Genomic DNA, 24,894 nt, shown 5'->3' with positions numbered 1-24,894 from the left:
TTCATTTTTTTTTTGTTTATTGAAATAAAACGCGACTTAAAAATTGTGAATTTTGGTATAACCCTGATGTGCCCATGAAAGTTCGCTGTATCACACAATAACAATTTCCCGAGTGTTTTGTATTTGTGAAAAATGGTTAGGATGTTGACGCGAAGCGTGGTTAGGTCTTGCAGCCCGGTGCCTACACAAAAAGCATACTAAATAGACATTACTCTTGTAGCGCAATTGCTATGAATTTGTAGAATATACTCAGTGTTATATGCAGTCGCACCCACCTCCCACCTAACAATTTCCCGTCATTCTTGTAGGGGTGGTGTATCAGGTGACAACTCCCCCGCCAGTTGATCCTTTCCCCTTCTCCTGTTGATTCTTTCGCATCAACAGACCTGTTGTTTGGTTACTGCGATTGTCTTGCGCATATATGTCGCAATCTATGCGGACATGGTAAGTAAAAACAGGTTTATAGCATTATAGTGTAAATAAGTAACGTCTCAAACAACAGACAGTCCCACGTTTTCACATCTTTATTTTGAGCGAGGCGCTATACGATATTCACTTGATACGCGGGCAGGTATAATTTTTAAGGAAGAATTTTAGTCGGAGCACGTCGTCTTCTGAGCACAGTCAGACGTCTTTATCACGTTCGCTACGAACATGACTCAGCAGCCGCTGATACGTATGGATCTACTATTTCTATGAAGACCAGAATCTTTCTTATTTTGCATTCCCTAACACTTTGATTGATACAGAAGTAAGACACGAGATCTCACACATGCGTCACTAATATTGTTGAGCCCAACTATTTCACCATCGCGCCCGAACGTCATCGATTAAACCATGGATGGAGAGTGGAACCAAATCGCCGTTCGTGTGAGCTAAGTCATAACGAATATGAATACTTTGTTTTAGGCTTGATTCGTGGTCTGATTGAGTCAAAAAGAGTCAATTTTCCCACGCTTAGTAGATGACGACCAGGGCTAAGCAAATGCCCGTAAACATTAAATTATTATTGACAACGAAGAATGCGTCGTAAGTATGAACAAGCATTATGACCGTTGAGTAACTGTCGAAGCACAATCAATATAATATGATGTATTTCCCCGGGGAAACAATATGAAACTGAAAATGCTAAATTATATGTTATGGAGATGCGTCCTATATTGCAATTCACAATTTGTTATCAGAAATGCAAATAGATAACAAACTTTTACGCTATGAAATCAAAATAATACCGCTATGAAATCAAGCTATTACAAGTTTTCTGAAATTACCCCGTTCAATATCTCCTCCTCCTATGCAATCCCGATTTGGCAAACGAACATTTCTTCGCCCACGATTACGTGTGATATCGGGGCCTCTCAAATACATTCATTTAACCATCTTCCTGTTTTATATAGATATTTGATTATTCTAAACAATATGATATGGGTGTACGGGTTTCCATGGAATTCTCTATTGAACTAAACAAATGTATTTACCTCAGAACTCAAAAAGTTGCCATGGATAATGTCTACTAACGGAATTGCTTCATAATCAAATACAGTTTCAAAATAGCACAATGTTTACCATATCATGTGACATTATTTACCAAAATAAAGCACTTCCTTACTTCCTCGAGTTATTGTAAACTATTTTTAAATTCTAATTAAGTAAACACAATTAAGGTATATCTTTGTTTAGTATCTCCATCTGTACTTGCAAGGGCCGAAGGCTTTTGGGTTTGAGATATAGATTACCTCATTTAATAAACCCAGTAATTTAGAGCTCGACCGATATATCGGCCAACCGATATATCGGGCCGATATTGCGTGTTTGCCGATATATCATATCGGCCCAACCGGCCGATATATCTGGCCGATATATATCAGCGTTAGTCTCTTTTCCACGTTCTAAAAAATGAGTCTTTTTCCCCGGGAAATATCTGCGGCCGAGCGTTTTCTTTTTTTCGCTTCTCTCATTTTGCCTCTCAATGAACAGAGAGTTCTCTTCTATATTTCTCTCTTTTATCTCTTCGTGCGGCGCAAAATCCTCGCCTTCGAATATCTTGCGTCCCCACTAGACTTGCACGTAATCGACAAAAATCAATTTTGTAATTACGGCAAAATCGATTACGTAATGACCCCGTAATTGCGATATTTTTTCACGCATTTAAACCTATCATAAAAACCATTTGAAACCACTTCTTTTCCGAATGGGACATCGAAGTTTGGTTTTCATATCCCGACAGTACTACACGCCGGCGACAGATGTTAAAGACAAATACCAAGGAGTGAATTCAAATTGTATTTATTCTGATTTTTATCTTTTGTGTTGATTTGATTTTCCTTTATCACCTTCGGAAATTAACCGTCCCAATTTTATGCGATCAATTTTATCATTACCAACACTGGTATACGGATATTTATGAAACAATAGTTGCCTTTTTTTTAAATCGACTTTCGTATTGAATAAAAATGTCGGGTTTCCAAGTTATTAATCAACGACGAGCGTATTCTTTCGTTTGATTTTACCTGCGCTTGCCTCGCGACGAACACTTGTTATTGCTCTGTTTTTTACATTATCCGACTTTGCTACCTAGTTAGCATTTTGCAATAATTATTGATGCTGAATTATTGACGATATTCCGATTACCAAGCTTCATTTTATATCAGATCATTTCGCGGCCTAAATGTTATAACATTATTTGCGATAAATTTAGATCACATATTAATTATTTAGCCGGCGGTAAATTCTTACCCGTAACTCGTTGTAAATTAATGCTAATAAATTCTATTTTGTTTTTTAATGTGCTGTAATTTGTATTAATAAAAGTGTTTGAGTCGGGAAAATAAAGTAGCCTTCTCTCCCTTTGCTCCATAGCGGCGGTAAAATTCGTTTCATGTCTGTTTCACGGAGAGAAAGAAAAATACGCCTTCCGGAATTACAATCAACTATCACACATTCTTATTTATCGTTATCAGCGCCGAATAAAAAAGATACCAAATCGTGAAGACAAAAAAGTCTGTCGGTGTTAATTGCGTTACGGTGATAACGCTCATAATAATATCATTTTGATCGTGAAACCAAACGCTCAAACGGGATGGCGACTTTACGTAATTTGTAACTTTCTTTCCGTAACTCGAAATAATTACGTAATTCCCTAAATTACGTGCAAGCCTAGTCCCCACCTACTACTGTATGGATCAAAGTGGACTTCTATAAGCTTTTTACTGATTGCCCTTTTTCTTTCGTGCTTGGTTTTTTCAAACTTTGCCTTCAGTTTTGTGCATTAATGTGTGTTCTTATTAATTGCTGTGAAACTTTTATCAATGATGCAAGCACTGTGTAGGACTGCTTTATTTTTCAACATAAACTTTTGATTGACTGAAACTGAATTTTTCTTTCTGTTTGTATTTATCGCGGGTTCAGGTTGTAGATATCGGTATGTCGATATCGGTTATCGGTCACTAGTTGGCCGATATATCGTTATCGGTATCGGTGCCAAAAAGTGATATCGGTCGAGCTCTACGGCCAGTATAGATAGTTCTATGTTTTGAACCAGGGTTTAATGACCCGCACGAAATGATTAGGTCTGAAGCGGCGGGTATTCACTCGCGCATAATTGTGTTCAATTGAGCCAAAACGTAGCGTGGATATAACACCTAATTGGTCGATGACATTCTCAATGTCCCATTATTAGAAATGTGTTCAACACATGAGAAAAGTTGAATCAAACAGTCCTCGTTTAATTTCCTATATGAAAAATTACATGAACCTTATTTTTGATAGTCAAACTACAATTGGATTGCAAAATGAGGCTTCTGCGTGGTAGTTTTAAACATTATTCTTCGTTCATCATATACAATCCGCCATTCGAGGACGACCAAATGCTATGACATATTTTCGAATTTTTTATCGCAGCCGCAGAATATATATAAAGTTGATGGAAATTCTGAATCACAATAACAACGCCAAATTGATGAACACACAGTTCGATTTTTGTTTTGTTTCTTGTTGTTGTCAACGGGAGTAAACCACGGGGAGAGCATATAAAGGATTCTGGGCATGTTTCCGCAGTGTCCATCTTCCCACAAAGGTATTCAATATTTCAAACAGGCGAATCAACCATTGGAGTATATTTAGTTTCAAGTATAATTCCACCCAACGTCACATCGGTTCGTTGCCCAGGTGAGTTAAGTTTAATAAATGATAGCTTATGTTTTAAGAAAAGTCTGTTTTTGATAACGTTTTTAAGCTGAACTTGCTCAACAAACACAATAATAAAATATAGGTGATAAAAGCATGTCACGTGTATAGCTGTGGGTTCTTTGATGTGAATCCCATTTTAAGTGACGTCTAGCGCATCACGGTACTACCTGAATCACCTTTATCAAAACCTGGGGAAGACCCTGGTAAATCGAAGTAACTAATAAAAACGAAAATCAAGTGTCTATAAAAATCGCATCGGATAGACCCTGTTTTCACAACCAAGGCCCGACATCGAAGAGATTGTACGGAATCACAAAAATTCATGGACGTTTTCAAATTCATGGTTATCTTACTGGGAGGTGAGTCGCCATTGCCTTGTTGAAATTATTTATAACACTTCGGATCTTCTATTATGAAGTTCCGACAAGCGTTGTTCGTCGCATCACGACTCAATGGGTTAAGCGCAAATCCGCTGTGTGTAAAGTAAACTTCCTTCGCCGCGAGCTTTGACGAATAATAAATTCATTTCACTCGCAAAATCCGCGCTCGGTGGGCAGATGTGAGTGTCTCGCTGTACGATATTTAACGATGCTTTGCTGAGATTTTTATGGAATGTAGGAATTGCTTGCTTCCAGTATACTGACGCCGGTATGATCGTTGTGAGGTTTTTGAAAATTATATCTGACATTCGCTGTCGAAAATATCGTGAGCAGCCAGTCTATAACGAATTTTAAAAGTCAAAAAATCTCGAAATTTGAAAGTTGGAGTCATAAAGAATGTACCTCGTGAGTCTGATTTCGAAAAGACATTTTCTTGTGATATATATTGTACCGAACGGACGAAATTCAATTGTTTTCTGGAAATGCCGTGGCCGATACGAAAAATCTTGTTTGTTAATGATATCTTCATCGATATATTACTGAAAACGAGTGACAGAGGTAATGATCGAATCAGAGAGTAAGACTTCAGATGGTTTATTTAAGTTTTAAAAAATGGCATTAAAAGGGTTTTGAAATCGAATAATTTTTTTTTTAATTCGATGTTTTTCGTTAAAATGGGGCGGAAAATTTACAACCGGTATAGAAATGAATGGCCAACTTAGAAACGTTACAATTCATAGGACGTCAAAATTAGAGTAACGTTAGGCGAATGACTTGAATGAATAGCGATAATATGAAAGTGACATTTCACTGCCATTTCGCAGTAGGCCTATATACTCGTATGTGTGTTTGCCACATAACTAGCATTGTGATTATTCCAAATTAGCGAAGTATAAGCAAACTGAAGTCAGACTTATTATATTATCCGCCCGTTACCTGTTATCGTAAAAGCTGCCGATTCAACTTAAATTTCATTAAGCTAGACAAGTGATTACAACTTCTGGTATATATCAGTTAACATAACGTTTTCGCTTAGCGGTACTTTCCATTCAAAGAAGAATTTTGTTTGCCTCTTTACGCTCGAGTGCTCACAGCCGCGAGATGTGAGAGCGTATTGTACCTGATATTGCCATGGAAATATTAAATGGCAGTGATAATAATTAAGATCGTCATTATTATTATTATGACAATTCATCATATCTAATTGCTATTTTAAAATTTAAATCTTCCGACCACTTGGACTATTTTAAATATTCATTTCAGGAATCAATGCGTTGCCTACGTTTCGACCGGATTCAGATAATATCTCTGTATACAAATGTAAATCAGCAGGAATTTGCTACGATGAAAATGACAACGAATTCAGGTGTATTACAAGAAACCTTGAATGCTGCCATATAAAAACAGAAGACCAATTTGTTCTATTCAATGCCCCACGAGGGGAATTTTGTTGCCCAGGTAAGATTTGACTTATATATTCAAAAATTATCAGCTCTATGTGCATGAAATAAATGTATATTATCACCATGCTAACTCACTATATCATATGAAATTGTAATCTCCTGATACTCAATTAACAGCACTTCATATAACTTCTCACTTGTACGACTAACGTGTACGCGGCACAAATTTCCGGCCACCGTTTAATATTTCATTCACACACCAATCTAACTACTATCTACCTATCTATTACTTCGTGTATAGGTGCCGGTATGTTTGACGAGCAAATAGAAAAATGCGTTAATGGAGAAATTGTTCGACGACTAAATGTTAGAACTTGTCCTAACACAATAGATGAATGGCACAACACGAAAACACAGACATGCTGCACAAGCAAAAGTGGGAAGACGAAAGTTCATTTACTTGAAGGTAAGAAATTAAGACGAAACACATTTTGAATGAAACAATTTTCTAATTAAGAAAAAAGCCCCGACATCTTTCTCTGATATGACCAACGCTGAATGATTGAATCAACTTAAATTTGTTAGTATAGATTTACCTTTCTTCATTGTAGATTCTTTGCCCTCTCCCTATAAGATAAAATAAGGCCGTTTTTTTTTTAAACTACCCATTGTGAAGCGATTTTCATTTCAATTTTCCACCGGTTTATAGTCTGTTATGTCGAACAATTTTCTGTTGTGTGGGATTTGTATTTGAGAGAATATCTTTCAGTTGTGATATACTCCGTATTTTTTTTTTAACTGAATAATATATTACTATAAATGAAATGAAATTTTTAAACTTAGATGGTAAAGTTTGCTGTGGAGAAAATTATATACAAAACTCAACGAAGGGATGTTGTAATGGTCAAGAATACAACAGGAAATCAGAATGTTGCAAAAACAGAATGATAGTTTCAGCTCAAGATTGTTCGAAAGAACATGAAGTTTTTGAAAAAATAGGATGCCACAAAGAACTAGGTAAGAGAAGTTTTCGTATCCACTACTGTAGTGCCTAGTAGTTATAAAAATATAGAGAATTATTATGGAATAATAAATTTATCTGATTTTTTTTTACACTAAAATAGTAATTATTAAATAGAAATTATATTAAAACTTTCCGTTACTTGATTTAATGCAATATTCTAATCAGAATTTCTAAATAAAACTTTATTTCAGAATGTTCAGAGGAATTTATGGAGAAAACATTTCACTCTCATTCACACAAGCCTTCATATAGTAAGTTTGATTTTGGCTATTCTAATTTATTTTGAATTACCGTAAAGCTAGTTTCTTTATTCCTTTTGTTTCAGCTGCGTGATAATCAAGTTTTACCAGATTCCAACATTTTAATCAAATCGTTATCAGCTGGTGAAAACTCAAGAGTTCTTCTATCTTCAATAAATTTCTTTAGCTATTTTTTCTCGTGTATTTGTCCCGCATGATTTTATGGTGTACGTAAACTGAAATTGTGTTTTCTTTTTAGTGTATTCATTCACTGTTGGTGAACTCAATCAACAAACGGAAACTCATCTTATTTATGAAGCAAATTCCTGCAGACAATACACTGGTACAAGAAAGCGAAAAAAGCAGATTCGCACAAAGAAATGCAATTTGAAATTCATCGACATTCCAAAATGCGAATGCCCTGGAAAGCTTGTTTCTGGATTCAATTATATTTTAAAAACAAGACAAAAAATAGTTATGAAAAAGTTGATGTTGGATGGGAAAAATTACTATATTACCCGCAATAACCTTTTTTAAAATATAGCATATATATATAAGCAACATTTTTGCATAAAGAATTTTTGTGCCACTGTTATATTTCATTAATATGTTAGACCTCGGCCTCTCTTACCCTCGATCGTAATTTATTTATGATTGTGATAGATTGGTTTTATAATTATATTATAAAGTCAAATATATATATATTCCGGACACAAGATACTCGCCTGGACAGCAAGTTACTAGTATCTCGTCATTTTAATATTTCATTTTTTCTTCCAATGTTTTTTTATAGAAATTACATTCTATGTCACCTCCGCAGATGTATTGTTGTCCACTTTAAATTAATTTTTATTTTCTATTTATTTTTGTCACTAAACCATGTACATATGTTAGTCAATCATGTTTCAGGTTGGCGCCTGAAAAAAAATAAAAATATAGCACAAAAACAACGATCCATAGCAGTTGCGTATCATTAGCTGTACGTAATCGTGATTAATGTTTGACAATATGCGATACCTAAGATTTTCTCGATCGATTTCGTATAGTTCTCAATTAGTTTTCATCCTGTCAGTTGTATTTATACTTTTTATACTTTCAAACATAACACTTACCTGAGGCTTCAATATATTTTGGTTACAGCTTTAATTATTTTTCACTATCCCACATAGTAGATGTTTTTTCACACACCGCATTTTTTAATCTCATCTCGTCTAATTTTTCTAGTTCTGTATTGGTGTTATAAAGAATGTTAAAATACTATTCTGTTCATTGTGTTTATAATACTTCGAATAGAATCTACATATTCAGAGCATGAATCATAGGTTTCTCAGTTTTTCTGGTCAAGTATATTTGTCTCAGGAAGTCATAATTTTCGACAGAACAACAATGTTAATTATGTCCAACAACATTAAACAATTGAATATTCAAACAACAAGTTTTTGGTAGGCCTACTAGTGGTAATTTCTACTATATTGAACTCGCTATTCCAACCACAATATAAAATCCATTAGTTCAACTTGTTTATTATTGCTTTTTGTGCCAATGTGTTTGGGGTTTTTTAATTTATATTTATGTCAATAAAAATATTTACACGCTCAACTTGTGTTGAATATATATACTAAGAAAATTAGTTCAGCTCTGCGTCGTGCGACGAAGCATATTCATTTTCGGTAAATACCACGCGTAAGCAGTGTTTTATGTCGACCCTGTGTTTTAATTAATGGAAGACCATACCCAAGATTAGTCAGTGAAAAAATTTGTCACGTTGTAGTTGTTGGGAAAATCTTCGCAGGTTGCTGGGTAGATTTTCGCATGGAGTTTCTACTTTATCCTTGTATTTTCTTAGTGGCTTTAAAGGGATTTACAGATATTTAAGCCCTTTATTGTTCGCATTGCAAATCACGCCAAAGTGACACGATCAATACAGAAATATATGTGGTTGATTTAAAGTTCTTCGTGAGAATAGTGCGGTAATATACTTTAAATTCAGTTTGAAAAAATTGATTAGGAAATTTAATGGAAAATTACAGTTAGCATGACGTGAAAGAACAACCTACAAACAACTCTGCGCTACGTAATATCGCAACCAACAAATTTATTATTTCTAATGCTTTCGACATACGGATATTCAGTGATGCAATACCTGATATAAAGTAGGGTAAACGGAACGGCTGCGGAAGTAATGATTCTTTCACGTGAATTTAGGTGACTAATTGTTTAAATAGAATCATTTATATCGTAGAAATGACCCACGGGAATGACCCTTCTGTGTACGACAGGACGACCTTTGAGTAACTGGCGGGTTTAATGTGTTGGGATATTTAAGACGACATGCGTGATGAAAAGGCGTAAAATGTAATCTCGGTTTCAAGGTTCTCTGGTTTTATGGTCCGAATTGTTTTGAATTATTTTCAATAGTGTGCAAAATTCAAATGGCATGCGTGATTTTTTATTGTTTGCTAGTGTGTCGAGAGTCGGCGCTTTGTTATACTGGGATATTAGAGCGACCAATTTCAATCCAAATAAATTTTACATGCGACATATGAGATCACAAAAGGAAGAAAGGTTTGTTTACACTGAATTGAGATTAGTATAAGACCGCGTTATGCGTTGATAGATGCAAATGGTGATTATTGGTCCATATATCCATCCTTATTCCAAGCATTATCCAACCAAGGCCTGGCTTGCTTACTTTCAAAACATTTGCCGAAACCATTCAAACATTTCTCCCAAACGACATGAGCACAACAAGTAACTATTTTACTCCTGTTAGAAAGGGTCTGGTTAATGGTTAAATCCAGCGATAAATTATTGCAACAATCTTTCGAAACCGAGCACATATTTTCTCCCACGAAATATGACATCTAATTTTAATTTACTTTTTATGTAAATAGATTTCAAAATGCTGGAATTGCTATTTTTCAATAATTTGTCAATTTTTATTGTGATTGTTTCGAAAAATTTTTGGTATAATTTAAACAAACACATAATTGATTGTTGATTATGAGCGCCATTTCTGGTAGATAGATAATAATTTATTTCCGATACAAGTACATAATACAATAAGCATGAGCAAATAACAATAAGCATAAAAATGTATACGGAAGGGGACGGGCAAGACTTCCAAGGTCAACAAGGTCGACCGACCCCTAAGGTAAGATTCTACCAAGACAGGACACTCTAAAGCAGGCATCATAATTACAATAGAAGAAATATGAATTTTTGAGTTTTAAGCCCGGTTAAGAGGCCCCAGAAATCAATTCCCCGAAAGTATTGGAATAGAAATAAAAATTACAAGGAACAAGAACATCACATGATTACGCAGATCATGTTTTTAATAGTAATTAAAAATGCGAGAAAGAATAAGAAGGGCGTCGGGCTAATTACAATTAATTATACTTTATGTTAAACAAGAATCAAATCGTGAGAATGAGGCAATTTCTATGAATAGGTGAAAAATTAAAAATACCATACTTCCCAAGCTATATAGTACATATAATTATTACTTCAGACTATATATAATAGTATCTTCAATAATTTTCACAAAGACATATGAAGAATCCATATATAAGATTGTGAATTCCTATCCATTTTATAAATCTGATAAATCTGATAGCATACACTGAGATTTGCATGATATTGCATCATATTATGATCCGCTGAAATGCTGTTTTAATTTGCAAATAGGGTGGTATCAATCAAAGATTGAAAATTACAAGAAAAAAGAACATCGCATTTCGTTGACCAGATTGACGAGAAAGAATGAATCTAAACATGATCCCCAAATCTAATGTGGGTAGTTTACGCTTTTGTAATGACAACATTACATAATATTCACCAAGTAAAGTTATTTTTATACCATCTATGTTTAGATGTATACGTTAGTATTTTTTAGTTTGTATTTTTCCAATATGCAGCCGAAGCTAGGAATAATTACGAAAACATGCTCATGGAAAATTATAGAAACATTTCCACGGCACAGAACTCAAAATCATGGATATTTGAAAGGTACATGGAATAATACGCGTGATACGCAGCGAAAGTTCAAAGGGGGCGTGGTATTATACCGTTTGTGACAGGAACATCGACAAGAAGCCCTTCGTGGATTGTCTCGTCTCGGAAGTATGCACTAGATGCGGCTCGGTTGACGTAACAATAGACAATGGGTTTCGTGTTTCTATCTTTCGTCAACATATGATGATGATGAAATCCGCTGGAATCAGTGATTCATTTTTGCCAATTTAAACAACAAGTTATCAGCATAATAATATAAACACGGAGAGAGACCTGAGCACTACCCGAGGTGTGAAAGTTGGGGAAATTGTAGGTTTTCACGAATTCAAAGGATTTCACAACAAAATCTAAGTATTAACAAGTTACATGAATTCTTTTCGCAATTACGGATTCCTGTACACAGTTGTAATTTTTTTCACTGTAAAGTTGCTTTGAATGGGTTAATTAAGTGTTGTGCTGAAATCATTATCCATGTGGAAAAGACTTGAAGCCAAAGAGAAATGCCATATTATGTATTGTTATTCTCTTCTCCGCTATTATGATCAAATAAATTTCGTGATTACGTCCGAGTCACGAGGTTGTTTGTTGAAACGAGAGAATTATCTAAATAGGAGAGAGCAACGATTAGCCGGTATGTTGGTCTCGTTTTCTACGTGGACCAGACTACGCACATATGCATGATCAGAAATATAAAAAAACAGCCATTTGTGGTGCCCATAAACTGATTTATATTGAATTAATATAGTTGCTTGATTGCACATGATATACAACCAGAAGAGTACAATATCGCACTTGCTATTTCAAATTACACAATTCTATACTGGAGAAATAATAGGCACACAAAACCTCAAACACAAATGCGAGGGTGTTCATCTGTGTGAAACTAACAGTCAGTATCAAGTATGGGTACTATGCCGTTATTGCCCATCACCTATTTTATAATATTTTTTATATTTGATTTATTTGACTTTAACTTATCCTAACCGAACATAATCAGAACCAAAGAAAACCAGAAAAATAGGGATAGCCCAAGAACAGGGTGACGTACGTAACTACCAAATAATTACGGCTTTGTCCACATTCTAATAGCACGCAACTGAAGCCTGTTTACCGAAACCGGGAGAGAGTCGATAATTCATCATATGATGCTTTCTTATCCACTTTTCTTCACCGTTTATAAATATGAAATATTCTTTCAAACTTTGCTCCTGTGATGCACCTTTTTTACAAATCCCAGTGTATATTTAGCACAATTATTTCAACTATAGTGTCGTTTTTTTTGTTCATTTTTATAAAATATCGTGATTGAATGGGTCTTTTTACATATGATATCACTAGCTTGAAAACCAACATATAAAGATGAAAATTATAGACACATATTATATCACATGATCATTGTTTGTATGTAATAAAATAGTGTCTCATATACCACTCACTTAACATATACGTTTTAAAATAGCCTAACTTATTTAATGTTGTACATTCAGCCTAATATGATTATGTGTTGTAATAAATATAAATCTTTTGTATTTTATATTAAAACAGCTATATTAAGATGGGATTTCAGTGAAATACTTTCATTATTAAAATCTTTTGTTCTGCGCTCAAAAAGCTAAAAATACGACCCCAATAATAAAAGATTTTTTGTTATCAAAAAGGCGAAATTGAAACACTTTAAAGTACTTTATGCGTATTGTAGATAAATAAGAAACGATGCAAAAATATATTGACTTATAAATGCTGAAATGTTGAATAATTTCTAATGTACAAGAAGTCCACTTTCACTATTATCCACTCAAATTTATATTATTCGTTGTATATTTGTTAAAATACATTCACTCCTTTTTTCCCCCATTACAAGTATTTTTAGTTTTAGTGTTCGTTCCTCGAAAACATGCACAAGTCTATCAATTATGATCATCAAAAGATGTAGTTGAGAATGAAATTTGCAAAATGCGTATTGGCAAAATTTCTTCTCGGAAAAATGACACACCTGATAAAAATGTATGATTGAAACTTTTAGAGCAGGGTTGCTTTCAAAGCGAATATTAGTCGACCAGTGGGCCTGTTACATTGGCGGATTGACTTAATAGTCACACACCAGAGTGTGTATTCATGCTGAAGCGAGATAACAAAATTTCCCAAATAATGTTTTTCCCAGTTGTATATTAAGATTTGCCGGAAGACGTCTTAAAACAAAATTTACATTGTTAGGCATATACACAAATGGATATTTCACTTATTCTTCTGTATAAGTCACGAAGTTTGACTAATAATGGCAAACGTTTTAATTAACAAACTTGGAAATTGCATTTCTATTCTTCCACTCAAAGTAACAGAAATTTTTATATAAAAAATACGTGCGTGATAAGGCTTGTGATAAAACGCACACCGGTTATAATACCACAATTACAATGAAGGGGGTTTACAAAAATAAAGACCCCTCCCCACGAACTGACCGACTCGTATGTTGGGTCACGCCACTTCTCGAAAAAGCAAATTTCCCCGTGAGTTAGTCGGTCACGACTCCCTGCGCGTCAAGGTCTCTCCTGCATGTACGAGAAATAAGAAAATAATGAAAAGGGAAAAAAGACTCAAATTTTGCAAGTAAACTTGTGAGTTGTTACGTCCGTCGTCAGAGCATCATGGTTTATTTTGACATATAATTTGCATAAAAGTAGTGAGGGCATTTTGCTCTTCGTTCAATTAAAACGATGAAATCCGTTATGCATCTAAATTTAAAATCTTTATTGAAATTATTAAAAGAAATAGTTCGCTTGTGTATCAAAATGTTATGTTACATAATAAGAATTCTAAATTTAAACTAAAATTGCAAAAATTATGTGCGTTAAATTATATAACTTTTTTAATTATTGGAAGTTGATTTTTTTTAGAACGATGAAGTCGCATTATGTATGTATCAAAATGACTCTGATGCTTGTAAAATAATCGTTGCTCGTGACACCCACTCTTCCTCATTTCTTGAAAAGAGAATTCCCGTTACGTTATTTCCAAAATCTAACGACGTGGGTTATCATTCTGGACTCTTGAGAGTAAAATCGACAAGTAGAAAAATCGAGAATATATAAGTAGATGAGGACGACAATAAAGTTTATTGAATCAATTTTGATTTTCAACTGGGTAAAGCTTGCAGGACTTTATAGTAGTGTGAAAATGGTATTCAAACAAGTCTTCTTTTTTGTATTTTGCGGGCTGTGGATATACGGAGGTACGTGAATGTTTTACTGAAGATTTAATATACGTCTGTGTGAAATTTGCTTCATGTGGAATATTCACACATGCAATTTTCATGAAAATTAGACACATATTAATTAAGGCAATAAAATCTAAACGTTATTGATGTTTGCTTTCAAGTGCTTTTAGTGCACGTTAACATTGAAATCATAAGATTTTATGTTGAAATATTTTTTTAATTTTCCTTTTGCTATAATGCAAAATTTATTTTAAAATATACAAATACATGTTAAAATTGAAAAATAAAATCGTGAAGCCCACAAATCTTATTCCTAAAGACTAAGCGCATTTCATATGCATGTTTATCGAATTTTTAACTTTTGCATAGAAAAGATGCAATTTCCCATTAAAGACGAATTCGAGTCTAGTTCTGAGAGCAAGATGCAAAAACTATTGATCAATAATAAATATGCGTGGGAACGGACGGGTATTTCCAGTAACGGTTGACTGCTCTCTCCTTTTCTCTCTCCCGTGGGGCCTTGGGCAAGCAATCTCGTCACAGTACAAACAAGGTTCTCGAGTAAAATTTCGTAAAGGATTGCCTTGCCTAATTCCATATTTTAATATTTAACACAGAAAGCAATGTCATTTGTGCTAGACGGAAACCTTTTCGATGCTTGAAACCATTTTCTTGCATTGATGTGAACAACAATACATTCAGATGCTCAGAAGAAAATGTTGAATGTTGTCGGAAAAATAATGCAACTTTGGCAGTTGAGGAATATCCTCGAGGAAAGGAATGTTGTGAAGGTGCTTAAAGTACATAAATCAGACCCAAGCATAAAAATAAACCAAAATTAGAATTTAAAATACTGTATCAATTGCAACATTTTAATCAGGTGCGGGCATATTCGACGTTCAAACTCACAAATGTGTTAATGGAGCACTACTCAACAGAAAAAATGTGCTACCATGCGGATCAAATAGTTTCTATAATCAAGATACGCAGACATGCTGCACGTTACATGGGGGTAATCAATCAATGCAATATCTAACAGAAGGTAAATGAAAATTTCAAGATTGACAAATACGGTAAATATGGTCATGTTCCCTCCAAATTACTGAATTAATATTAATAATATATATACATATAAACGAATACGAACATAAATTACAGACAATTCAAATATGAGCCCATTCTGGTTTCTTAATCAACCATCCATCCATTAGTTTTATTATAATTTTCAAAGTGATTATATTGTTAAAATATTAAGTTTCTTTACATATATTTGTGGGTGCTACTTCGGTATGGTCTGTGTGATTTCAGACCGGATTGGGAACTGAATTCTATGAGAATGTCTTTATGCGATTGGAGGCATACCAAAGTGGCACCACAATTGATACCACTTTGGTATGCGGTTAAGATAACGTTAAAGCAAGTGAGATCGCATACCAAAGTAGCACTTATTTATGTATACAGGGTTAAAGATGTGTTGTGGCATTGAATACGTACATTCTGATTATAAGGGATGTTGTAATGATACAAGCTACGATAAAAATATATTCTGTTGCAAAAATAAAAGTCTGATATCACCAATACGAGAGTGTCACGGATTATCTAATACCAAGTCTCAAAATTATTCGAAAATTTTTGGTGAAACAAACTGTACAAAACGAGGTATAGTAAAATTAAATTATAATCGATAGCGGTTTCTACATTTGTAATTAGTTTCTATACTATTGAATTTGAATATTTATTACATCGTATGGATATTTTCAAGACCATTAATCCATGAAAATTTTTCTCTACTTACATACTACGTCACTCATATTGAAATTCTGTCATTTTGGGCCGCTCTTCATTACTGCAGCTAAATTAAAAAAAATTCAGTCGATTTATTCCTTTAATCAATCAATTATAAAAAAAAATTCTTGGAAATTCCTACTAAAAAGCCAAAATCGAGTTGATGCTTTTAAGCTCATTTAAATATCGTTCTAACTTACGGGATAAATTGCGATTATTTTGTCAATCATTTTGCTGTTTGGACATTGTAACGGAAAGAATCAGGAACTTCATACTCAATGAGGCATAATTGTCAATAAATTTAATTTTATACATAACGGGCTATAAACTATCTGATTATTCTTTAGTTCTTTTAACCATAACTATGCTTTCTTTTGACTCATAATTCCCATTAATTTTTAAACCATTTTCTGGAATCTTTTTTATATAATGCTTTCTACGTTTTAGTTTGTTCTTCTCTTGTTATGGAAAAAAGATTCCATTTGCATCGGCATATGGCGGCGTACAGTGAGTACTTTATTGTATATATTAATCATGTACGTATTTCGAGTTTTTGAAAAATGATAAAAATAGTTTTCATATCTTATTCCCCAGTGTTTACATTTCAAGTAGGAAGAATAAAAGGCGAAACATCATCTCACCAAATTTACAAAGTAAAATACGGAAAACAACTGCTCGGGAAGAAAGGAAAAATTAAAACGGTAGAAAAGAATTTAAAAATCGTTGGTTTACCTAAATGTGGGTGTCCTAAAAATCTCCGTATCGGGACTGATTATGTTGTAATAACAAAAACAAAAGTATATTTTAAGAAATTGTTTTTGCATGGAAATAAATACTTTATTTTATCCGTAAATTCAACAGATGTTTTTGCGAAAGTTTTTCACTTATAACACTTTCAAGTACAATTTATAATTTGTGCCTCTACTTGTTAATTAACACTTTAAATATTTATTCATATAAGCCAATAATACGTATGATATGGATAAATTAAATTTCGTCAAGTCCACAAACAGCTCCAATTCATATTATGTCCGGTTAACTCGTGCAAAGGCGTTATCTGTTCATACTAGTGAAACTGCCAGTGATTTATTATAACACATTAGGTACAATAAATATCAAGAATCGCTCTTGTTGTTTGCTACTAAAATATCCGCCATATTCTATTTCATATACAATTTACTCTTGATAAGGCGTTTTCTATTTATAATTTGTGGTAGTACTGGCATGTGTGACTGACAGGGGACAAACGACGAGACTCTTTTTAAAATGGTTTATATTCTGGAAAATGTCTTTTTCTTATTGATTTAGTATTCTGCACGTTTGTGTTTACAATTTTCAATAAATTCTTAGTCATTAATTGCATTTGTTGACCGATGAAATTATTTTACAAACAGAGAAAAATTTACGACATTTTGAAATTTAAAACAGATATATATATGGTGAAAGATAGACAGAACGTTTCTGTTCTCACCATAATAATGTACATTATCGTGTCAAAATGTGTGGAGTAAAGAAATCCGTCAAATATTCTTCAATAGAAGGATATAAACTGTAATAAATCATCATTAACCAAAATATCAAAATGACTTTTCTCTTTGACAAGAAATGAACAACGTTGTTCTTTGCGCACATGTTTGTCGCACATGGCGTAAGGATGACGCAATTTCTTCAGTTTAGACTAAAAAACATGTTTGTTCAATCTTTGTAATATGAAATTAAAATCAATCGCGGATGGGTGAGACAAACATGTTATGATCTATGACATAATAGCCCGGTAAGCTGACTGTCCCGAAAAAATACCACCAAAATCACATGCGGGGTGGTAACTTTACGTCGATTGCGTAAAGTACTTTCCGTTTCGCAGAAAGATACCTAACGTACAAAGAACGTCAGGAACATAAAAAATTTATTAAATTGAATAATAGCACGTGATACTACCGATGCCGAAAAACATGTTTTTGAGTAATATGGAAGACAAAGGTCGCGCTCTGTAGAAGTAAAGATTACGTCAGGTGATTTCCCGTGCGTCGAAAACAACTACGTTTTCCTTATGAGCATACTTTACATATTGACCCATTGGTGGTTGTATCGCAACATAGCCTAGTGCTTTACCCTAACTCAGTTCACCCCGACAGAAAGAGGAATAGCACCGAACTTTGGAAGTCACACAGTAAAATAATGAAATGGAATGGCCTATCGGTTTGAAATGGTTGTTTTGTCCAAGCGCGATCGGAAGTTTTCTGACTCGAATACGATCCTTTATTTCAGATTGACTAAAACAAACAGATGCGGTAGACGCAAGGATACACGTCACAAGTTATGGACTTATATATCCCGAGTTTGTTTCGTACCTTCGATCTAAAATCTAAATTATAAGAGTGTTCAATCGACCAAACTTTCTAATAAGGACGATTTTGGTCGGAAAGCTCTACCTAACTTTGTTGAAACTGTATGCAACCAGCAGGTTCAAAATTCTAAGGTTATAACTCCATGTCGACCACCTTACTCAGAGAATGATGTTAGGTCGCGATGAATTTCACCTCGACAGTCTATTCTATATCAATGGTTTTCAAAACCTTTTTAGTGGAGCCCAATGAATCATATCAAATCTCGATGAACCCTTGAGTTATCTTTTATCGTCTGAATTGTATCAACTATAAGTATATATAAAAGCTGACCTAATATATTGTACTATATTGGCAAAACAAAAGGATTATTGAAATGTAGCATTTCTAAATATAGTGACAAACCTAAGGTATTTGATTATATTTAAATAAACAAAATACAAATTTCGGATTTGAATGGAAATTCGCAGAAACACTGGACTATACTGTTGGAACCCTGACGGGAACCACTGGTCTCTCTATACAAGACATGGGCAAAGTACGGCCCACGGGCAAAATCTGACCTGTTAGGTAATTTATTCTGGCCCGCCCGATACTACCACAACCAAACTGAAACCAAATTTTGATGTTTTAGATAAAAATAGCTCGAGGAATTTGTTGAGAATACGGTTAAATTTAGTTTTGGCACGAGGCATATTGTTTTCCACCTTTGCTTTGTAACAACACTGTAACTATTTGCATAAAATTAAACCACACTTACATGGCCCGCCAGTCTGGATGGGCAAAATTTCTGGCCCTGATTCAAGAACCTTATCCGCCTCTACTCTATACCATTGTATAACAACAAATATACATAAACTCAATATTGCTATGTACAATACTTTAATTCCATTTACATTGTCTTAAAGGCTTAAACTTAAATTTCTAAAAATATACATATAAATAATGTGCTTAAAAAACTTTACATTCAAACTACAATTTTCCTAAAAAAGAAATAAACAAAAGGTTGATTTTAGTAAAAATAAGTCCTAATTGCCAATCAAGATATATTGAAAATAATAACAAAAATATGAAGTAATGTGTACTAAATATTTCATGAAACACCACGTTTTGCACACCCAATTTGTTTAGAATAATTTTTGGAAAATTTCTTTGGTTTTAAAAATATTTTGGCGGCCATTCTGATCTAATGGTCGCGTATTTTAAAGCGCAGCTAACACATTTTGATATAAAGTACACCTAAATAAATATGTGATAAAAAATATGTACAACAACGCAAAGTTGTTTGGATGTAGAATATATTATGTAACACGAGGAAAGACAAATAATTCATCTATGCAAAATTAAAGTTAAATATGCTCAATTACAACTCTCTTAAAGTAACATGGTATATTGAAAAGTTTCCAAATCGCCCTTTATTCAACTTAGAAAATTTGCTTTGTAAAATCCATGATGTAATTTTTAAATCCAATTGTTAATATATTACAACACGGCAATTTGTAATACTAATATATAATTCCATATTCAAAACCTAGTTTGATATTTACTGAATATAATAATGTTTCAAATTTGTAAACCGAGCTCCAAAAATAGAATTTTTGATTAACTTTCAGTGTTATGAAATATTGTAAATATCGGTGTTAAAACTAGTCAACCCCACATGGCAAAAATGGCTGAAACGTTTGGACCGGAGCATCTTTATCATGAAACTGTAACAAGGCGATCGCACATAAATAAGAAAAAATTGAAAAAAAAAATACAATGATTATAGCAGTCTGTTTAGAAAATTGCACAAAAAAAGCATAACAGTTGTCAGTACAGTAGTGACAGTATAATATCAAATTCTTGTAGAAAGGTAAAAAAAATATAGAAAAGTATTATTTACAAATAAATAAGAAAAATTAAATTAGCGTATTATATAATTACAAAATAACTAAAAATACACATGCATCTTTTTTTAAAGAAAAAAAAATTGTCTCATAACTTATTTGTGGCAAAGAAATATAAAATACACTTTGTCGAAAAAATACATTTCGACTTTTTATCTACAATTTATTTTGGGAGATATAAAACTTTTTTCCGTTCAACACCATTCTTCTAGAATTGAGTTTTTGTCTTGTACGTAGAACATAATTAACGCCAGGCACAAGTTGTCCTGGGCATTCACATCTGGGTATTTCAATATATTTCAAGTTGCATTGTTCGGTTCCAATCTTTTTGCGTCTTGTTCCAATAAACTGTCTACATAATTTAACTCTGTATACTAGATGAGTTTCAGTTTCTCGCTTGAACCTGCTTACTTCGAATGTGTACACTGAAAAATTATAAAAACATATAAGAAAATGCAAAAAAAAATTTCATTTTCAATTATTCATTAAAATTATTTAAAATGAAAAAACAACAATCATATTTCCCGCTTCAAAATTCAAAATAGTGTTTTCGTTACTTTTCGGGCGATTCAAATATTATTTTAGTAAAATAAATATCAAATGAAACTTACTGTAAGACCAGTGATTAAATGACTTCGATCGTTTCTCCATATCTCTATCTGAACATACTGAGAAAAAAAGATTTATTCAATATTTATGAATCTATTTATTGGAATAGCGAAACTGAAAATAAAATTTCTTTCATTTTTAAGACTTGCAAGTTTTCAGGCCAATAATAGGGTTAGTTCAATAAAAACATTGTGGTGTAAGTTCAGTTTGCAATGAAATTTTCTCTCACCTGTTTCTTTTGTGCATTTCAATCTCGAATTCTTTCTCGAATCATCTCCCGTTGGGTCAACGCATTCTTTAGCCGGAGCCTTAATTCGATTTTTACAGCATTCAGCCTTTCTGTCATATGCTTCTTCGGAGCAGCAACCCGTAGTAGAGTTTTTAATGTAGTTTGTGCCACAACATAGTTTACCATCTACAAAGTTGGTACAATAAGTAGGATAAAATTCAATATAAAAATAATGATTTTTGATATTTCACGGAAAATAAATGCACCTTACCTTCAATCATATGTATTTCAGTTAGTCCACTGCTACCCGTACAGCAGATCTGAGATGAGGGGTTATGGTACATTTCCGTGCCAGGACAAACTATAGCGTTTTTTCTCAGCGTTATTTTACCATCAACACATTCCTGAGTTTGTTCCAGATACATTCCATCTCCTGTATTACAACGATACAACTGGTCATCATTTGGATCAACTTACGAAAGGACATTTTGTTATGAATTTGCTTTAAAAATTGTTACTGTGAAGTAATGTTGCAGTTGGCAGAAAAGAACAAATTTTTAGTTGATATATACGGTATAACTTGGTGCCAATGCTTACCGTCACAACACGTCATTCCTCTTTTTGCGTTGGAGAAAACAAGCTGTTTGAAACTATTCAAACAGCATTCTACATTTTTCTCAGTACACTTAAACCGTCGTCCTGATGAATCGGAGCATACTCGCGAGCTTACGCAAGTATAAGGCCTATTAACGTCGGTGTATGGCGATGCTGAGTTGAGGGAATAATCTAAAAAAACAAAGGGTAATTAATATCAGACGCCTTTCAGTAAAATCAAGCATACTGGACAGCGAGTGTATTTTAGCAACACATCATTTCTTTTTAGTTAAGACTTGGCCTGGCTTACAATATTTCATACCTTTCAGCATCAAAACTTCAGTTTTTCCACTTTCTCCGGTACTACAAAATTGACTCGAGGGATTGTAATACATTTCAGTTCCGGGGCAAAATATGACATTTTCTCGAAGTTGTATTTCCCCATCTCCTTTTTCATTTATTACACAATCATGTGTTTGTTCATGAAACATTCCATCCCCTGAATTGTAAAGGATCGGCATGTTTAGCACAAAAGTATCAAAATCGATAAAAAACATTTCGATAGATAAATAAAGTAGTGCTGTTGTATTCTAAAAAATCAATCACAATATAGGTAATTTTTGTTTCTGTACAGAATTCTTACAATATGCTTTATTGTACATGAATACCTAAACGAGTTTGTGAACTTTTCGCCATAGCTCCTACTGCAACTATACTTCGTCACCATTGTGGTTTGTTTATAACCTGCCTTCACGCTTGAATGAATCGCTGAGATTTTATGAATGAAATAATGCGTGAACGTATGGATCCCACACGGTGTTAACTACTGTCAACAGCAGCTCCTTAATTTTAGTTCGTGTATAACTTACCGCCACAGCATGTCATTCCTCGTGGTGCTTGGTAAAGACTGAGTATGTTTTGTGAATTCAAGCAACATTCCATATTTTTAACGACGCATCTGAACTCTTTTCCCGTACCATCGATGCAAATTCCAGGTCGTGTACATTTGTAATCATTTCTATTTGAAGATTCGTTACCCGTTGTCGATGCCACTAAAAAACCTAAAATACAAAATTTCACCAGATTTATATTTAGTTTAAATTTAACTTAGGGTCATATGGTAAATTTTTAATTCAGATCTAACACTAAAAACAGGTATATCAAAAAAAACACGTCGGCCCCATTCATCACTCATTACCTTACATCACACTAAAACATGAATAAATTTAGGACTTCATTACAGCAATAATTCGTAGTACACTTCACACTTTTGTTTGGTTTTTCACTCGTATTCACGCTTGAATAAGCCGCTGAGATTTTTTATGAATGAAAGACGGTGTGAACATTTACAGAAAGCACTCTACGTAGCGCAGAAATATCGACTTCTGACGAACAGAACTTCTCTTGCGAAATCTTTATTCATTACGATTTCATCATAAAAACTTTCCAGCTGGAATTTCCGCATAGCCGGCAAGTGGTTTCTGTCCAAATTGACCGACGTGCTACTATATTCCACAGAACATTCTCAAACTCGATAAATTTGCTGGCAAGTGTTAAATATACAGTTTTCGATACGAGCCAAATTTTCCTTATTTATCCTTATCCTTATTATTTTTCCTTATCATTATTTCATTACAAAAAATATTTCTTTTCAGAGAAAAGACGGAAATTTTTACCGCGTTAATTTGCTACTCTGAAGGTACAAAGCCAGCAAACGTTATTTATTCAACGGAAGCAGTAATTGGCAATCCCTATTTTGTTTTAAATCTCAATTACAAAGTATATCCTATCCTAATCTACATCTGTAATATACATTTCAAGGCTGTTCTAATTTTGTATCAGGGCCAAATTCGATAGTAATTAAGCAAAAATGGCCACTAGGGACAATAATTCTGATTTTTAATATTTGATCGAATCATGAGTTAATTTGAGCTCATCTTATCAAATTTCATATCGCTAAGCATAGCACCGTTTCTGACAGCAACTTCAACAAGGGTTCCGAGCCTAAACGACTGTCCTGAAAGTATGTACTGACTGTTCGTAAGCTCTTTGTACGTTGTTTACCCTTGATTCATAAATTGCTGGCTTGACTGTTCAATCGAGCGGACCATAGTATTGCCGGGTTCGAAATTTAAATGAATTTAAGTTTCATACTAACCAAATCGACATAAGACTGTTCAAGTTAATAGGCTAATACTTGTGATATCTTAATAGTACTAATAACAAAAAAACTTACCACATATTGTTAACTCAAGAAAAAAAACTTTCAATAAAACTGCCATCGTGTAATATCACAGTAAGCTGTTGTCCGTATTCCACTGAGGCGATGTCAAAATGATCTTACAAGAATTACCATTGAATATATATACATACCACATTTTACAGATAACCAGGTGCTTCTTTGCAGGTTACTTCCAGTTGTGTTCCCTTCGTTGGTATATGCTCTCCAAAAAACCCACATGCGTTCACGGGGGAAACCCGCGCTCAGGTGATATAATCGTGAACAAGATTGGAGGTTTGAAAGACGTTTGCGGGCGCTGTTCGGCAAACACGTTGTGTCCAAGTTGCCAGCAAAAAAACATAGAAAACCTCATCGTATCATGACAATGACTTGCTAACAGCTACTGAAACTATTTGGATTTTTTTTAATACATTAAGTTATACCTAATATCAATTTAGACGAGACTTGAAGCAGTTCAAGTTAACACATTCAATTTTCACTATATGTTTTAGAATCGTGCTTTTCAAAATCCTAAACATGTTTATAGGCATCAATATTGTCATTCTAGAAATAGATTTGTTCAAAGTACCATCGGCTGGAAATTTGTTTTTTGACGTAGCATTATTTTTTAGACTCTTATTTACTGAAAATACTATTTATTTGTCACAAAATTCCCTATTTTTCTTTCATGTAAATAAAGCAATTTCAAAAAAGTAATTTGTGAGCAAAATACAGATAATCATTCAATGTCTATATATAA

The 24,894-nt window shown here is 33.6% G+C and overlaps 3 protein-coding genes across 4 annotated transcripts; 2 read left to right on the top strand and 1 right to left on the bottom strand.

Annotated features, from left to right (window-relative positions):
• Positions 1-4,466: 4,466 nt before the first annotated feature.
• LOC120336093 (uncharacterized) lies at positions 4,467-8,833 on the top strand. Of its 2 annotated transcripts, none has more exons than XM_039403696.2 (6): positions 4,467-4,547; positions 5,832-6,026; positions 6,273-6,437; positions 6,815-6,988; positions 7,187-7,246; positions 7,494-8,833. In XM_039403696.2, the coding sequence occupies exons 1-6, from the start codon at positions 4,511-4,513 to the stop codon at positions 7,769-7,771; spliced, it is 909 nt and encodes a 302-aa protein (XP_039259630.2). In that variant the 5' UTR covers positions 4,467-4,510; the 3' UTR covers positions 7,772-8,833. The 2 variants fall into 2 exon arrangements, with proteins under 2 accessions (XP_039259630.2, XP_039259629.2); XM_039403695.2 differs by lacking the exon at positions 4,467-4,547 and adding an exon at positions 4,718-5,126.
• Positions 8,834-14,120: 5,287 nt separating this feature from the next.
• LOC120336657 (uncharacterized) lies at positions 14,121-17,581 on the top strand. The gene is made up of 6 exons (XM_039404386.2): positions 14,121-14,477; positions 15,080-15,253; positions 15,343-15,504; positions 15,924-16,121; positions 16,695-16,754; positions 16,842-17,581. Exons 1-6 carry the CDS (start codon positions 14,342-14,344, stop codon positions 17,135-17,137), a joined length of 1,026 nt encoding a protein of 341 aa, XP_039260320.2. The 5' UTR covers positions 14,121-14,341; the 3' UTR covers positions 17,138-17,581.
• A 1,882-nt stretch (positions 17,582-19,463) lies between these two features.
• LOC120335696 (uncharacterized) lies at positions 19,464-24,304 on the bottom strand. The gene is made up of 8 exons (XM_039403273.2): positions 24,150-24,304; positions 22,783-22,974; positions 22,236-22,412; positions 21,917-22,105; positions 21,591-21,752; positions 21,320-21,505; positions 21,093-21,149; positions 19,464-20,906 (listed from the first exon to the last, which is right to left on the bottom strand). Exons 1-8 carry the CDS (start codon positions 24,193-24,195, stop codon positions 20,638-20,640), a joined length of 1,278 nt encoding a protein of 425 aa, XP_039259207.2. The 5' UTR covers positions 24,196-24,304; the 3' UTR covers positions 19,464-20,637.
• Between the last annotated feature and the right edge of the window lie 590 nt (positions 24,305-24,894).

This window comes from Styela clava, chromosome 2, assembly GCF_964204865.1.
Source record: "Styela clava chromosome 2, kaStyClav1.hap1.2, whole genome shotgun sequence".
NCBI lineage: Eukaryota > Metazoa > Chordata > Ascidiacea > Stolidobranchia > Styelidae > Styela > Styela clava.
The sequence above is the reverse complement of the archived record's forward strand: the minus strand, read 5'-3'. Positions and strand labels throughout refer to the sequence as shown.